This window comes from Aquarana catesbeiana, linkage group LG01 (genome assembly GCF_042186555.1).
Source record: "Aquarana catesbeiana isolate 2022-GZ linkage group LG01, ASM4218655v1, whole genome shotgun sequence".
NCBI classification, from domain to species: domain Eukaryota; kingdom Metazoa; phylum Chordata; class Amphibia; order Anura; family Ranidae; genus Aquarana; species Aquarana catesbeiana.
The window spans coordinates 856,106,487-856,124,758 of record NC_133324.1 but is presented as its reverse complement, the minus strand read 5'-3'; the positions used below and the strand labels follow the sequence as shown (position 1 = coordinate 856,124,758).

Sequence of the window (18,272 nt, the reverse complement as noted above, 5' to 3'; positions counted from 1 at the left end):
TTACTGCCGGCTGCACTCAAAGCCGATATCGCTGAATCCCTGGACAAGTGTCCTTATATTAAGTCAGTGGGTACAGTATGTGTAGACTTTTTTTAATCTTCTGGGGGGAGACTGGAGCTCCTCTTTAAGACTAAGGCAGGCCATTCACCATTTGATTTTTACATGCAACCAGCGGGTTGAATGAAAAAAATGTATTTCCCTAATTGAATGTGTGGATGGGGGAATCCTCCTGCTGTGCCATTGTGTTCTGACAGCAGGGAGCCTTTCCTGCCATTAGAATACAATGATCAGTGCTGCCTGGCTATAGCCGAGGGCACTGATCTACCAAGAAAAACCCTCCAGGCTGGTTTTACCGAAGTCATTCAGTAGATAGACTTGTGTACAATCAGCCTGCCCATATGTGGTTCAAAAATGGGCCATCCCTGCTGATCCGGCTGAATTTTGATCCATGTATGGCCGGCTTTATAAAAACCTGTGTCCTGTAATTTTTACGTTTTTGAAAATGGGGTTTTGTCTTACATGTAAATTCCTCTTTTTTTTGGAGTACATTAGAGGGACCTCTTGCCTCAGTTTCCCATGGTGGAAGGAATGAAAATTGCATATATGGCCTGCTTTATGAGACCGTATTATGTTAGGATGGTTTAGATGCAAGCTGTGCATAGCAGAGAGCGCTTTTTTAATTTTTTTTTTTTTTATACCACTAATATATATGCAGATAAATGATTTAGATTGACTCGGCTCCCTTTTAGATAACACCGCTGTTTATCCATAGGTCAAATTCCGATGTGTGTATTGGCAGACAGTTTTATAGTGTTAAGATCTATCGTCATACTTTATGGAAATTACATTTGCCAGTCACTATACGTGTTATCCTCCTTTTTAATAGCTAGTGCATTATGCCTGTATTTTTTAATGTAATTCGGCGTTTTTGTTTTGGCTTTTTTTTTTGGGGGTTTTTTTGGGGGTTTTTTTGTCACATCAAAAATTCTTGTGTGGACATGTCACTGTATGTAAATGCTCACATTTACATACTGAATATTTCTTTTTTTTTTTTTTTTGGTTGAACTAGATGGACTTTTTCTTTCCAACCTAACTATGTAACTCTAAACCGGTAACCTATAAAAATTTTCAAAGTGTCGCCTGTGGAGATTTTAACTACCGTAGTTTGTTGCCATCCCACGAGTGTGCTCAACTTTAGAGCATGACATGTTAGGTATCTATTTACTCAGCGTGACATCTTTCATATTTTACAAAAAAATTGGGGCAATTGTGGTTTTTTTTTTTTTTTTTTTGTTTTTTTTAATAATCATTATGTGTATTTTTTTCTAAACAAAACTGCATTTGAAAAACCGCTGTGCAAATACCATGTGACTTAAATTGCAGCAATCACCATTTTATTCCCTAGGATCTGTGTGTGTGTGTGTGTGTGTGTGTGTGTGTGTGTGTATAGATATATATAGCTAGAGAGAGATTTAATGTTTGGGGGTTATAAGTAATTTTCTAGCAAAAAATACAGCTTTAAACTTGTAAACAAAGTGCCAGAAGTGGCTTGGTCTTCAAGTGGTTTCTCTATCCATGATAGGGAAAAAATTACCTTCTACTTTAAATGTAGTTGTTTGCTATGAGTAGCTGCACTTTGCACGTCAGTTTTTCCCTCTTTGCCACACAGTTTCTTGGAGTTTTCTGTTGGATTTATATGATCATGTAATCAAATCCAAGTCTTACCTCTTTTATGTGGTCTAATATATTTCTGCCCCACAAACCTCAGGTTTGAGGTTTTACGTTTTGTATGTCTGAATTTGCAGAGATCGAAATGAGGGCTTTGTATTGCTCGTTTGTATGAATTGGCTGTTTTGCCCATTTTCAGCGGCTCTCAACCTCCTGTTACATTGTAGACAGTGGCAGGTTTTTTGAACTGCATTGTAAAAACGCCTGTTAAAAAAAATAATAAGGTAGCATTTAAAAAAAAAAAAAAAAAAAAAAACCCGTCCTAGTGTGGTAATCATGAACTAGCAGTTGTAGGTCTCGTTGCATTCATTGTGTTCCATACAGACATTTGTAAAAATCATTTTGCTTTTGCCAATCTTCTCTGTTGTAAAATGTTTAATATTTGATATGTTTTTAATATGTTTTCTAATCTTTAGCCAAGAATGTCCCTTTCACAGGGGTGGCAGTTTCTACTGCCCTCCAAAAAGTGATCCACAGTGTTCTGTTTTTTCCAGTGGAATAGGTATTTTGTTTTGAAACATCGCACTTCAACAACAAAGATGTTGAATGAACATAAGTATACGACCCCTTTCTACACCATGTGAAAAAGTAGTTAAACCTGGAAAGGAAGTTCTGCTTCTCCTTCAGCCCCCAACGCTGGAGGAGTGGGTGGGTACCTGCTTCCACTTGTACTGCCTAGGCCACATGTGTCAAACACAAGGCCTGCACACCGAATCCGGCCATCCAGGCCATTTCACGTGGCCCTCACACCTCTCCTGCAGCTGCTCACACCCCACCTGCTTTAAATTAGCCCCAAACCTGTGTAATATGTGTTTGATTTTAAAGGGAAGAATTGGCAACCCTACCTCCAGACTCTACACTTTCTGCTTCCCACCCCCTGGCCTGCTCCCACCTCCTTATTGTTTCCATGACCATATAAATAAGCCTAAATATCAAGGTGGGTTTGACAGGCTCCATACAGTTTAATATATGTGGTTGCTGTATGTAGTGCTGTGATGTGCTATATTCTCAGGAATGTAATCCTGTGCAGTTTGTGGCTGCCAAGCTTATTTGTACTCCTGTATAATTTTATATCTTCATTCATTGTAGCGGTAAATGGTGTTTGTCAGATGTGCTGCTGATGTAAAAATGGCTAGTAATTGGCTGCATCATTGTGATGTAGTTTTATAACCTGTCTGTATTAAGCCATCATTTTCTATGCCTCAAACTTTAAGTGTATTTGACTTCTAGGTTACGCTCACATGAAGGTTTTTTCACACTGGTGGTTTATCTTGACTATCACCTTGTGCAAATGTGTCACATTTGTGTGGAAGTCATTGGAAAAGTCCAAGTACACAGATTTCTTTTTTGCTAAATCACACACGTGAAAACCTCTTAAGGGTTCCTGGCCTTTGAAGAAACCTGACATTAGAGAAATGACTGCCATTTTTGACCCCTTCCTGAAAATGTTGGCCATTTTGCTGGCCTTTTAATATACAGTGGGGGAAATAATTATTTGTTCCCCTAAAGAATTTTGCAAGTTTGCCCACTTACAAAGAAATGAAGGGTCTAATTTTTTTTCATAGGTGGATTTTAAATGATAAAGAATATCAACCAAAAATACAGAAAAAACACATAAAACAAATGTTATAAATTATGTTGCAGTTCAGTGAGTAAAATTTAGTATTTGATCCCCAAGGAAAACATGACTTAGTACTTGGTGGAGAAACCCTTGTAGGCAAGCACAGAGGTAAGACGTTTCTTGTAGTTGAGGACCAGGTTTAGTGCCGCCAGATTACACAGAACGGAGACCTCCCATTTACTCAGGTGGCCTCTGTAATACAAAGTCCCACCTCCTGGACCGGCTCCTATGATAGACGTTGCATGGATTGGACCAGTGTTCTTTCTATCATAGGAGGCGGGACTTTGCATTACAGAGGCCGCCGAGTAAACGTGAGATCTCTGCTCTGTGTGATCTAATCTCCGTACACTGGTGAGGCTGCAGATGGGCACTGATCAGGTGACAATGGTGAGACTGCAGATGGACAATGGGGAGGCTGCAGATAGGCACTGATCAGTCTGCAATGGTGAGGCTGCATTGATGGGCACTGATCAGGTTGCATTAATGGGCAATGGTGAGGCTGCATTGATGGGCACTGACCCTTATTTTGCTTCAAAGTGCTTTATTTAAAAATTTTGTTTTTTTCCTGAAACCTCCCTCTTAAAATTAGGGTGCGTTGTATACGCCCGTAATTATTCTCTCCAGCATAAAAGACACAACTGAGCATGTGCAGGTCGGCTTCTCTGCCTGTTAGGTGGCCTTCCCCAGATAGACTGTGGAGGAGGGAAGGATCTGTGCATACAGGATAAAATAGCCTTTTTACACAATGCAGAGGATTAACCCCTTAAGTTCCACAGTGAGTATAACAAGCATGCTATGCTGCATATACAGACTGATTTTACTGTTGTGGGTTTAGTAACACTTTATTGTGCTTCTTGAGCCACTCCTTTGTTGCCTTGGCGATATGTTTTGGGTCCTTGTCCTACGGGAAGACCCATCCATGACCCATTTTCTGTGTTCTGGCTAAAGAAAGAAGGTTCTCATTCAAGATTTTACAATACATGGCCCTGTCCATTGGCCCCTCAATGCATCAAATTTGTCCGGTATTTTTTTAGCAGAGAAACAGCCCCAAAGCATAATGTTTCCACCTCCTTGCTTGAATGTAGGGATGGTGTTCTTGGGGTCGTAGTCAGCATTTTTATTTCTCCAAACACGGTGAGTCGAGTTAATGCCAAAGAGCTTCATTTTGGTCTCATTTGACCACAACACTTTCCCAATCCTTCTCGGAATCATTTAGATGTTCTTTGGCAAACTTCAGATGGGCCTGTACATGTGCCTTCTTGAGGAGGGGGACCTTGCGGGCGCTGCAGGATTTCAATCTATGGCGGAGTATTGTTACCAATGGTTTATTTGGTAACTGTGAATGATCGCAAGGCAGTTGGGACCAAATCTCCTCCCGTGTAGTTCTGGACTGATCCCTCACATTTCTCATGATCATGCTTACCCCATGGAGCTCCAGACTGAGGGAAATTGAAGGTAAAAAAACTTCTGCCTTTTTAGAACCACTCACTTCCTGCTCAGGACTACATGTTCCATGAGGCATTGACACTCATGTTCTCGCACTTACTGACATGTATGGACGGTGTACTGAGCTGTATGTGTGCTGCACTGTATTCCCTGATATGTAAACAAATAATGCATTCTGTATGCAGGCCAACTAATCGGCTGGCCGATTTAATTGATTATGAAAATAGTTGACAACTATTTTCATAATCGATTAGTTGTTTCAGCCCTACACTGGTAACGTTCACAGTGTAGAATTACTTGACCCCCCAAAGTAAGATCAAATTCATCTTTCATTGGTCACTATAGTAAAGTGATGATTGCTGTATTTTCCTGCACATGCTATTTCGGACATAATCCGGGAAATTGCCTAAGCTGACTGCGCCAATATAATAGCATGGGAAACTTCCAGAAGTGGCACACACTACTTTACCAGAGCAGATGTTTCAGGTCTGTCTGCGTCCCTTGCACCAGTTTTCATTTCACAGTGAAGTAGACAGTAGTGTTGGTCTGCACCTGATTAACAGAGGGAATATGGCAGTTTTCTACAGTATATTGAAATCTGCCACAGATTCCTGCCAGGTGTGACGATGTTGTATGAGATATGAGCTTGTTAGCCTCTTCTCCGTGTTCTAAATTTAGAAGGGTTGGGCAATCTTGTACAACAAGTAGTTGTAAACACAATTTTTTTTTTTTTACCTTCATGCATTAAGGTAAAAAACCTTCCAACACCTGTACTCCACACTATCCTTAAACACTTACCTGAGCCCTCTCATGATCCAGGGCTGTGCCCAGCTGCGGACCCTTTCTCCTTCGCTTCCTATTCTAACAGGAGAGCTGTGGGAGCCATTGGCTCCTATTGCTGTCAATCAAATCCTGTGAGGAGGGAGCAGGGGAGAATGGCCAAGCTGTGCTGTGTTTTGTGAATACCCTGCGGGTGCCCCCATAGTACACAACTTGCTGAGGGGGCACTTGGAGAAGAGGAGGAGCAGACAGCGCCAACAAGGGACTAAAAAAGAGGAGGTACTGCATCGGATTCCCTAGTCAGAGGGAGAGGAACTTCCATTGTTCTTTCCACTGTGTGTCCTCAGAAACCAGAAGTGATTAGAATTTAGTCACTTCTAGTTTTGGTTTGTTTACAATCGGCTTGTAAGGCATCTGATAAAATCTCAGTTTGATCAGATGCTTTGGAGGGTAGAGGAGCGATCTGGTGTCTAATAGACCCTGGATCTCTCCAGAAAGAGGACCTGTCATGGCTCATGCTATCACAAGGGATTTTGTTCATCCTTTGTGATGGCAATAAAGCTTTAAATTTTATAAAAAAAAAAAAAAAAAAAAAAAAAAAGCAGTGTCAAAAATAAATAAAAAACTTAAAGCGCCCCCATCCCCCTGTATTCACACGTAAATGCATGTAGATCCCGTGTGCATATGTAAACGTTGATCGTACCACAGGTGTGAGGTATTGTCGTAAACATCAGCATAAGGGCAATAATTCTAGCACCAGACCTCCTGCGTAATTCTGAACTGGTAGTCTGCTAGTCCTTCTCCTCCCCTCCCCCAGACTGACACTGTTGCTGTCCAAAGGTGTGCCCTCTGTTCTCCTTCATCCAGAGTGTGGGCACTCTAATTCAGGAGGTGTGTTACTGGCCAGATCACCAGGTAAAAACTGAGGGAAATGAACCTAAAAAAAAAAAACTAATCCTGCCACCACATCTAACGATTGGTAAGCTGCAGTATGTTACATTTTGGTTTTGAGTTTATTACCGCTTTAAGGTCTTGGTTAACCACTTGCTGACCGCTGCACGACGATGTACGTCGGCAGAATGGAACGGGTGGGCAAATGGGCATAGCTGTACGTCCCTCCGTCATTGCAGGCTACCGGGCGTGGGTCCCACTGACTCTGTGCGTTGGTGACCCGCAATCGTGGCAAGGAGAGGCAGAACAGGGAGATGCCTCTGTAAACAAGGCATTTCCCTGTTCTGCCTAGTGACATGACAGATCTACTGCTCCCTGTCATCGGGAGCAGTGATCTCTGTCATGTCCTAGTGAGCCCATCCCCCCTACAGTTAGAACACAGAGGGAACACACTTAACCCCTTGATCGCCTCTGAGTGTTTATCCCCTTCCCGTCTGTGACATTTATACAGTAATCATTGGCTTTTTTTTAGCTCTGATCGCTGTATAAATAAATGTCAATGGTCCCAAAATAGTGTCAAAAGTGTCAGATCTGTCCACCGCAGTGTCGTAGTCCCGATTAAAAAATCGCTGATCACCATTACTAGTATAATAAAAAATAATAATAAAAATGCCATAAATCTATCCCCCATTTTGTAGAAGCTATAACTTTTGCGCAAATCAAAATACGCTTACCAAAAATATGTAGACTAATACATATCGACCTAAGCTGAGGAAGATGTTAGTACAGTGATCTCCCCCCTGCTGAGCCATTGTGTTATAATAAGGGGACTGGCCCCCGCCAGAACACACTGGTCAGTGGTCAGCCATTGACTGAGCACTGATTGGAAACCTTTTTCGGTCATACCCCTTCGACAGAAGCCGGCTGAATGACCGGCTGCCGTACACACAGGCCGAATGTTGGCTGGTTTCTATTGACCCGATATTCTGCCCTTTAAAGTCAAAGCATCTACATGGTAGCATTTTCAGGTAGAGAGGTAGGTACTGGCAGTCTGCAGATTTCTTTCATGGTCGATGGATTTCAAAATGTGTGTAAAATGTTCACAATCATTTGATTCGATCATTGGGCTTAGATTGTAAGCTCCTTGAGGGCAAAGACTGATATATACTGTATGTAAATTTATGGCGCTAAATAAGTACCTGTAATAAATAAGGCTGAGTGTAGTAACATCATCCAGAGTTCATAACTTTATGGTCTACTAAACTGATTGTGGTTGGCATGGGATATATCGACGTGCACCGTATATAGTATGTTTAGATACAAGCTTCAGGAATGTGGAGTTTTTATGTACAGAACTTTTTCATTTTCTCATAGATTTTATTTTACTGTTGAGTTTGCACAGCTTGGCTCACACACATTAGGTGGTGTTCATGTTCTCACCTTTTGATGGATGTTTTTCTGTTTGTTTGCAGGAAGTTTGGGGAGCGGCCTCAACCCAAACGTCTCACAAGGTAAGGCATATTGCATCTGTTTCCTATTTGCCCAGCGAAAAACACCGAAGTTTTAAAAACAAAAATAAAAAAAAACCTTTTTAGCACCTTGATAGCATCACAGACATTGATGAGTGTGCATGTGAATCTTCAGGCTTGGCTTTTCACACCTCACTTCACTCTACAGTCACAGCATCCCACCCATGGTATTGACTTCATAGCACTTGTTCTGATGTAAGCAAGCCAGGTAATGTGTGCAAACTAAATCAGACCACTACTAAAATGTTTCTTCAACTTACTATGATGAAATGTGTGCAAATATGGAAGATAGAGACCCTTCTTGGTAGCAGGTATAAGTGAACAGTTCCATAACCATGTATAGAGCATAGTTTTCATACCGTCATATGGGTTAGCCAACCTAAGATCTAACATCAGAGAAACTAGGACAGATAATAACAAATATATAAAGTATGGCATACAGTGTGTGCCTGTGGATTTGTCTCTCCTCGAAACACATGATCTCTAGGCTGGGTTAGAACTGCATTTGTCAGAACAAGCAGAGTATATAATTTATACAACTTATCACAATACTTGGTATTGTATCATCTGCTATGGACATAGGCATTATTGTTGCACATGGACAGTATAGCCAGCTCTTGACTGCTTCCAATTTTACTAAATAAATATATTGTCATTGCAACAAATGTTGTTTTACCATTTTAGATTGTAATTAAATATGATCTTTTCATTTAAAGTGATTTGTAATACAACCCATTCAGTTTAAAATAGAAATGCAAAGCAAAACATTTTTGTATAGATATAAAAAGTAATTATAAATACACTTTTTATAACAAAAGAAAAAAATTCTCACATTCCCTCTTTTCTCAGCTGCATAAGAGCTGGGGGGAGGAGAAGCGGCAGCACACTAATCTTCCCAGTGACTGGCTGTGCAGCAGTGGGGGTGTGTTAGGACAAGGCTGATCATTGGAGGAGAGCACACTGAGTTCCCAGCATAGCTAGAGAACTGACCACAGTGTGGACCACACTGCTTAGTGTGGTCAGTTTTAATAGGAAAGCAGAGGGACTGGCAGGAACACCATAAAGGAAGTAATACAAAGAGAACAGGATACTTTCTCATATAAGTACATGGTACAGCAGCCACATATCAGGAATAAGGATGAGCTCCGGCGTGTTCGCATGGCGCACGTGCCGAGCCCGCCAGGAAGTCGGCACGGGCGCAGCGCTAATCACAGGCAGGGAGACATTTCCCGATCTCTGCAGCCGCACATCGGGAAATGTCTCACTGCTTGTGATTAGCGCTGCCCCGTGCCGACTTCCTGGCGGGCTTGGCACGTGCGCCATGCGAACACGCCGGAGCTCATCCCTAATCAGGAATATGCAGTGTTGAGGTAACCAAGCTCCAGCCCCCCCCCAAAAAACTCGGTTGCCTCCGCCATTCCTTGTAAGGGAAACAGGCAGTGAAGCCCTTCACCTTCATGCACCAGGAAGCTGTAGATGTACCCCGGTAGTGGGGACGGGTACCTGTCAAAAATGATTACCTTCTCCCCCCCAAAGGTGCCAAATGTGGGGGGGGGGGGGGGGGGGGGAGGCAGATGAGAGCAGCTTGCACTTTTGAGTGGAACTCTGCTTTAAAGGCATAGTGAAGTCTCAGGGGTTTTTCACCTTAATACATTCTATGCATTAGGATGAAAAACCTTCTGCGCTGCAGCTGCCCCCTAGAGTGCCCCTTTTTCTTATCTGAACTCAATCATTCCAGCGACGAGCGTGAGCCAAACAACTTTTCCACTGGCTCCAATGTACTCAGCGCATTCAGGGGGGCATCTGGGTGTCCTTCCCTTCATACACCATGAAGGTGTAGATGTACCCCGTTTCTCGGTCACAAAGCTTGTACAGCTTAACCCCATATTGGGCCCTTTTGTTGGGGATAAACTGTTTGATGTCCAGCCTGCATCAAAAGTGACTTGTCGATGGAGAGAGTTTGGCCGGGGGGTATATAACTGGGGGAATTTTTCAGAGAAATGATTTAGTGGCTGAATTTTAAATAATTTGTCATTGCTGGGAGGGCACTGGGTGTTGTCATTATAATGGAGGAACCGCATAATCATAAGGTATCTTGACCTTGGCAAAAGGGATGAGAAGATTGGCATGTAGTGGATGGGGTTGGTGGACCAGTAGGAGTATAATTGTTGTGTTTTTTTTTTTTTTTTTTTTTTTTTTGTGAGTACCATATTAAAAAGTTAGGCCTAAAAAATGTTTATAAATTCCTCCACGGTAAGTTCTCTCCACCCAAAGGGACAGGTGTAACTGGAACCAGGGTTGCTTGCTATGAACTATTGTGCAGTTTTGTACTGGGCCACAATAGAAGATAGTAGGTCTTCTGTAAAAATTAAATTTAAAAAAATCAAGAAGGGCAACATTTTTGGTGTTCATCTGGACACCTGGCTGGGCGGTGAAAGGGGGGATGTTTGCTGCTCCGCAGTTAGAGGGAAGCCACAGGGGGTTCTGAAGGGCATAGGGAAGGCTAGCATGGGTCCTCACTCTTTGGGGCAGAGATGACACCCCACTAGTGCTTGGCCTTTGTTGCAGTGGTACTTCATTTCTCGTGGATGGCACTGCGCTGCTTGTAGTAGCCTGCTGCTCCTCACCAGAACGCCTTCGTTTCATGGGCACAAATTCCTCTTCCTCTGATTCTGTATTAGACCCACTGCTTAAAACGGGTTCATAATCCGAATCGGATGCAGACTCATAGCTCCCCGCTGCTCTTTGCTCAGGCTAAAACTGGTATGCCTCCTCAGTGGAAATTTTTTTTTCGCCATACTAGTGACTGTGAGCTGTGGTGCGATAGGTACACTAGGACAGATGTGGATGCACTGCTGGGTGCTGTTGAGGGTGCACTGATGTGTACTAATGCACTGCGGCTGCACTGACGGGCGCTGATGAGATCCACTGATAGGGTGGCACTGATGAGCACTCACTGATGGGCACTGTAGTGGCGCTGATGAACACTGATGGCACTGTAGTGGTGCAGTTGAACACTGTAGTTTCACTGTAGTGGTTAATGCCCTCATCATGCTGTGTATCAGAAATATTAAGTGTCTAGAAAAAAGACACCCTTTATATCTACAATCTTGCTTGTTTTAAAATTGTCACTGTTCAAACTGGGAAAAGGTGGTTTTGGTATTTTAACTTAATTTTGTATTTTAATTTCTAGAAATTGAAATAAACCTTTACGGCCGGTTCACACCACAAAAACACACTCCAGATGCATTTCTGCATGCGTGTTTTAAATGCGTTTTTTGGTGCATTTCAGTGCGTTTTTGATGCATTTTCAAAAGCATTCTGGGTACTTTTTTTTTTTTCTGTACCCCATGGGGGCCAGTGCATTTTTTTTAATGCGTTCCAGTACATTCCGATGCGTTTTACTGCATTCTAGTACAGTCCAGTACAGGAAAAAAGCAGCATGTTACTTTCTTTTTCTGGAACTGACTACACTGGTGTGACCTATGCCATTGGAAACCATATACAGGCGGTCCCCGGGTTACAAACAAGATGGGATCTGTAGGTTTGTTAAGTTAAATCTGTAAATCAGAACAGGTAAATTTTTTTAAGTGTAGCTCCAGCCAAAAAATCTATTTATAAGCTTTTTGGATAGCGTAGAGAATGGTTATTACCCCTGTAACATTTGTTTTGCTGTCTGTGCCCCTGTTCAGAAGATTTCACCTCACTTTCTGTCCCTGTGACAATTGGATTTTGAAAATTTGGAGTTGTTAGGGAAACGAGGACTGGTGATAATAAAGCATCAGTGGAGACACTTTTTTCCCATAATAACTCTTACAGGAGAGAATTTCCCTTCTTGGGGGTAGATTTCCTCTCACTTCCTGTTGTCTCCCTCCGTTTGTAAGTAGGAGTTGTTTGTAAGTCGGATGTTTGTAAGTAGGGGACCGCCTGCAACCTACTTTCCGTGCATTTTTGATGCAGAAAAAAATGCACTGGACTGCATGTGGTGTGAAATGGCCCTTAAAGATTTTACCCACGCCCCCAAAAATGCTTCACTTCTGTATCATAAGTAACAACAAAGGTATTGCTGAAATGTGACAATGTCTCTGGAGCCCAGCTATAGCTAAAGTTGTTTTGATTTTAGGTTTCATGTCTGTGTGATATGCTGAAAAGCTTCAGGTCTTGCTTTAGTAACCTAGCAAAATCTATTTTAGTTTAAAGGAAATCTAGAGGCATTTGCATGGAGACGACCTATACACAAAAAAAAAATACTTCCCATATTTACAAGTGTGTTTTAGTTTTTGCTTTGTGTATTTGGTTGCCATTTCCTATTTTGAGTTTTTGTGCAACTTCTGCTTGGGTTCAGTAGTGCACTGGGCACAGTATCCTATAAAGATTTTTTTTTTTTTTTTACATGTTATTTATTCCGTTTGTCATTGTTAGTTCCCCAATTGATTATGCTGATTGGAAGTGCATTTTAGTCGCTTCCATTTTTGGAGAGAATGGGCTACAATCTAACATTTTATGGTGCAATCCTAATAGTAACAAACAGTTCTAGGGTGCAGAACACTTGGGTGTATTTACAGGTTGTATGCATGCCTACTTGTTCATATCAAAGCTTCTTTTCTCATACAAGTCAGTGGGAATTTTAAAAGCAGATTAAAGCCAGCTGAGAAGCATCTCTAAGGGCTCATTTATGCTGTTGTGAAAAGGTGACTGTAACATTTATGGTGCACATTTGTTAGCAAAGTGGATTGGCAGGGCAGGCATTCAAAATGAATGGCTTCACACTGCACAAATGCAGATACTATGCAGTATTTAAAATCCCGCACACAGGAATGAGAAAATAGTTATTGAATACACAAGGGCTTACATCAAATGGTCCGCTAACACATTTCGGACGGATACAGCCTTAGTCATACCCAACATCAGTGCACATAGCATCAGAATGTGAATGGGCCCTGAAGGAACTTGGATGAATTTTAAACTAATACTAGATGTAAGCTGAATGCACTTGAAAGCATGCTTATTTAGCTGATCTCCTTGAGTCCTTTAAAAAAATGTGCCTGACTGCTACTCTGTGAGTGCCTTTCATCTTCCTTCTACATTGCCCAAACAGAAACCATTGTGCTAGTAAGTGAAAACCTCTGTAGAGGGTGGGGAAGTTCATCCTCAATGTCCACAGCAGAACCGCTGTCTAGGGAATGTTGTACTAGGAAAATTAATCTCTTGAGAGAGTACAACGTTGGGGGTACAATGTTGGCCAGCACTACAGAGGGATAACATTTGGGGGTACTTATTTCAGATTTCAAAATTTGTAAACCGTGTGACCAGGAAGTGGGGAAAGCAGATTGATTTCTAGAATGCATCACTAGAGCGATCGCCAGCAGGAGGAAGGAGGTTCTGATTCCCCTATATAGATCTTGAGTGAGACCTCATTTAGAATACTATGTCCAGTTCTGGAAAGCTCACTTACAAAAAGATATTGATAAAAAAAAACCAGTCCAGAGACAGATAACAAAAATGGTGAAAGGTCTGGGGGATAACGCATATCAAGAGTGACTTCCGGAACTTAATATGTACAGTCTGGAGGAAAGAATGGAAAGGGGAGACATGATTGAAACCTTTAAATACCTCAAGGGGATGAATCCGGTTCAAGAGGGCGGATTTTCAATATGAAACCAAAATCAAGACCACAGGGACATGACCTCAAATTAACTGGAGGAAACTAATTTTTGGAAAGTATTATTTTACTGAAAGGGTGGTTGATGCTTGCTTCCAGTAATGGTAGTGAGTCAGTCAACAGTAAGTGGCTTCAAACATGCTTGGGACAAACTTAAATCTATACTCAGAAAAAAGTAAGAAAAAAAAAAAAAAAATCTACACAAACATGTAAATTAACCACTTGCCGACCAGCCGCCGCAGTTGTACTATGGCAGAATGGCACGGCTGGGCGAAACGACGTTGTGTAACATCGCTTCTTCCTGTGGCCACTAGGGCTGCGCATGCACCCCCTGCTCACCCATGGAGCCGATGCAAGTGCCCAGCAGTCGCGATCACCGCCGGGCTCCTGCGATCGCTTGGTGCACACGGAGAACCGGGATCTGTGTGTGTGTGTAAACACACAGTTTCTGGTTCTCTGAGGGAGGAAGTGACAGATCTTCTGTTCGTACAGAGTATGAACAGCGATTTATCTCTTTCCCTACACAGTCCACCCCCCCTTCAGTTAGAACACACACTACGGAACACAATTAACACCTTGATCGCCCCCTAGTGTGTTAACCCTTCCCTGCCAGTGACATTTTTACAGTAATCAATGCATTTTTATAGCACTGATCGCTGTAAAAATGCCAGTGGTCCCAAATATGTGTCAAAATTGTCCAACGTGCTCGCCATAATGTCGCAGTCCTGATAAAAATAGCAGATCTCCGCCATTACTAGTAAAAAAATAAAAATGCCATAAAACTATCCTATATTTTGTAGACGCTATAACTTTTGCGCAAACCAATCAATATACGCTTATTGCGATTTTTCTTTTTTTTACCAAAAATATGTAGAAGAATGCATATCTGCCTAAACTGAGGAAGAAAACGTTTTTATATATATATATTTTTGGGGATATTTATTATAGCAAAAAATGAAAAAAAAGCAACATTTTTCACTATTGTCACACTTTTTTTTTTTTTTTTTGTTTATAGCGCAAAAAATAAAAACCTCAGAGGTGATCAAATACCACCAAAAGAAAGCTCTATTTGTGGGGGGAAAAAAGACGTAAATTTTGTTTGGGTGCAACGTCGCACGACCTCGCAATTGGCTGTTAAAGCGCCGCAGTGCCAAATCGCAAAAAGTACTTTGGTCAGGAAGGGGGTAAAATCTTCCGGGGCTGAAGTGGTTAAGTAGAAAAAAAAAGTGTGCAGACCACTTGGTCTTTTCCCCACCACTTTTCTATGTTTCAAAGTCAGTTTACTCAGCTCTTTTTACTTGCTTTTCCAGAACTTTGGCTCTGCAAGTTACATTAGAGATTAGGAGGCTGCCATATCATGATTGGGAGGGAAAGCAGGGTCTGTTGAGTGTTGAAGCTGAATTGCTACATAGTACCTGTAGCTAAAGAGGTTTGTGGGGGCTCTTTTACAGCCAATTTACTGTTTGGTAACAATATGTAAATAGTTGAATGGCCATAGCCTGGTCACAGTTACATTTTAAGCTTTAAAGTAGAACTAAACTTTTTTTTTTTTTTTTTCTGTGCCCCATTGGAGAGATATCCTTTCACTCTCTGTCCAATAGCCAAAGCGTGAAGTAAGAGGAAATCCCTCCCAATTGAGGGAATCCCAGGATGTCCCCAGGGTCAGCAAACTTTGTGTCCTCTTTGGAGATTTCCCCTCTCTTCCTGTTCTGGGGACTACCCAAAATTTGTCTTTTCAAAACAGCCAACTTGTCGTCCACTGTAGTGTATACGCTGGCTGTGTTATGTGAATGTGTTATGTGTTATGTGAAAAGAGGCATGTCGTCGATCTGCATTTTCTGTTGCTGGAGAGAAACCGGAAGTGTCGTAATTTTGCCGCGTTGGTTTTTTTGCCATTTACACCGGCCTTAGTTATACTTTAGGAATATGAAAGACAAAACAGCAAGTTCTATTAGCACATATTCAGTATAGAGCTGCACTATTGTTAAAAATCAAGATCACAATTTCCCCCCCCCCTTGCGATCTTAACAAAGCATTTTCTCCATTCTATGCAGAGAGTTCTCTGCTCAAGCCGACAGCTGTTAAAAAAAAAAAAAAAAAAAAAAAGAAGAAACAGGCAGTCTGCCGAGTTTCAGTGTTCCTCAGCCTCAGAGCTAACTATAAACATTTAACGTTTTGTTCTTTAGGTGAAAGGAATGAACTTCCGTCTGTAAATGAGGGCAGTTTAACCACTTAAAGACTAAACCTTTTAATACTTGTTGGTTACAAGTTAAAATCATAATTTTTTTGCTCGTAAATTGTTTAAAACCTCCAAATATATATATAATTTTAGCAGAGACCCTAGAGAATAAAATGGTGGTGGTTGCAATATTTTATGTCACACTGTATTTGTGCACTTGTCTTTCAAATGCAATGTTTTGGAAAATTAAATACACTTTAATGAATTAAAAAAAAAAACTAAACAGTAAAGTTAGCCCAATTTTTTGTATAATATGAAGGATGTTAAACTGCAAGAGTTGTGAGAGAATCGTGATCTTTATTCTAAGCAAAAAAATTGTGATTCTCATTTTGACCAGAATCGTGCAGCTCTAATTCAGTATCCTGTCAGGATGTGATTGGTTTGATGGCTCTCTAGAATTGGTGCTATATAAATGAGTAAAATAACTATAGACCTAGTGTGGATAGCTCATAGGTGCACCGCTCTAGGGATGTACCAATATATCAGCCGTCAAATTATTGAGCGAAAATAGGGTTATTGGCTGTTTGCCAGGGTGCAAAAAGGTGCTAATGGCTAAATACCGAAAAAACAATGCGTGCGATTTTTGACGCAATTTTTATAGGTTATGGGACTCAAAAACACAAAACGCGTATGTTTGTTTGTTTTTACCACATTTTTAATGGGGAGGTGCGTTAAACTACAATGGCAGCGCAACAAACCAGTGTGAAGTGCATCGAATTTAAAGGGATGCTTTTCTTACATTTTTTTTTGTTTTTGTTTCACACAAAAGCAGTAGTTTATATTAAACACTTACAGGGGTTGGACAAAATTATGAGAAAAAATGTATGGTAAATACAAAATCGTTACCTAATATGATGCTGGACCACAGTTGGCATCCAAGACTGTCAATTCCCAGGAGAATTCAGGCAAATATATAACTCTTGGATGGTGGATAATGTAATCTGATACCACTCTTCATGCAAAAATCCGAGTCACAATCCTGCGCAATGTCCTTTTTGTCTTAGTCAGTTGCCTACGTCGGCCACACTTCTGCTTATCAAACAACGTTTTCCCGGAGACTGTATATGCCATCATAACCTTTTAATATATTGTACCACGCGACACCGCAAATAAATTGGCAAATTTGGTCACAGAGACACCAGCTAAGCGGGCACCAACAATTTGCCCTCTTTGAAACTCGGTAAGCTCTGATATGACTCCATAATACTAGCGGTGCACGCAGTGAATGGTGAAAGTGAGGCTTCCAACCTGTTAGCGAGGTGTCTCATCACACAGCGGAGGCAAAAGAACGTGACATCACCTCCACTTTCATCGTGAAACATATCGCTTTCACACCTGCAAATCATGTGGTGTTTCCATATTTTTGTCCATGCCCTGTATTTATCCCTATGTATTAGGCCTCGTGTACACTGGACATTTTTTATTTTCTTTTATTTCCTGCCTCTAAACGCCCCTGCATGTTTAGCCTTACGTAGAGGTGACTTTATATATGTTTTTCTTTTAGCTTTCTTGGGTGTGGATGCAATTGCACAAACCCAAAGATGGCACTGCCAATGCCCAAGGCAGAATTTTTTTTCTTTTTATGCCTTTACCCCCCTCTCAAATGACAGATGTGGCTTCCCCTGGGTAGTGGTAGTGCTGCCACACAGGATAGTGACGTGCAGGCTCACTGTCGCTGAGTAAAAGCCCTTGCCTGGCTACTGCATCTGTCACACAGGCATGTGTTGGTGGTTGACAGTGCTCAATGTACCAGAGTGACTCAGCTACTGATTCTGCCTTTGTGACAGGTGCAGTGGCCCAGCATGGAGCTCAGTAATGCTGACCCTGTGATTTTATCTGGGTCAGCATTACTAAGCTGTATTGAGGATGGCGTGCGCTGTGTGGACACTCCAGCTTCAGTGTTGTCCTCCACCATGCATCCCTGATCGCTGTCTGATAAAACTGTGTAAGTTGGCCTCATTAGTGGAATGACCCCAACCTGTATCTTTAGAAAATGTATATTTTAGATATCCAACCCTGCTTCTGAAACTATGCTAACGGCTTCATATCACTCATATTGCAGAAAGGCTAGATAATATGTGAATTGCTGCAGTTAATAAATCAGCACTGTGAAGTCTTAAGTGGTTTTATAAGCAAAGTAAGCCAGAGCAATGGAATCACCAGGTATTTTGTGGTAGTTGATGTGAGAAGATCTTTTTACAAGGTGAGAATCTTTAGAACCACAAAGCTTTTCAAAAGCAGAGCTGTGTGCACCCTAGTTAGACTCAGCTGCACAAAGTGGTGGTGGTGGAAACCACAGCAAAGATCTGAAGATTGCATCTACTACTCCTCTACACAAAGCTGTTTACTGAGGATAAACTCCAACTGCTGTTTACA

At 41.5% G+C, this 18,272-nt stretch overlaps 1 protein-coding gene across 2 annotated transcripts in view; it reads left to right on the top strand.

Annotated features, from left to right (window-relative positions):
- RBPJ (recombination signal binding protein for immunoglobulin kappa J region) overlaps positions 1 to 18,272 on the top strand; it is a 165,918-nt gene that overhangs the window by 89,196 nt on the left and 58,450 nt on the right. For both annotated transcript variants that reach the window (XM_073609116.1, XM_073609125.1), the window contains exon 2: positions 7,939 to 7,977. In XM_073609116.1, coding sequence (XP_073465217.1) covers positions 7,939 to 7,977 — 39 coding nt within the window. The remainder of the gene's footprint in view (positions 1 to 7,938; positions 7,978 to 18,272) is intronic.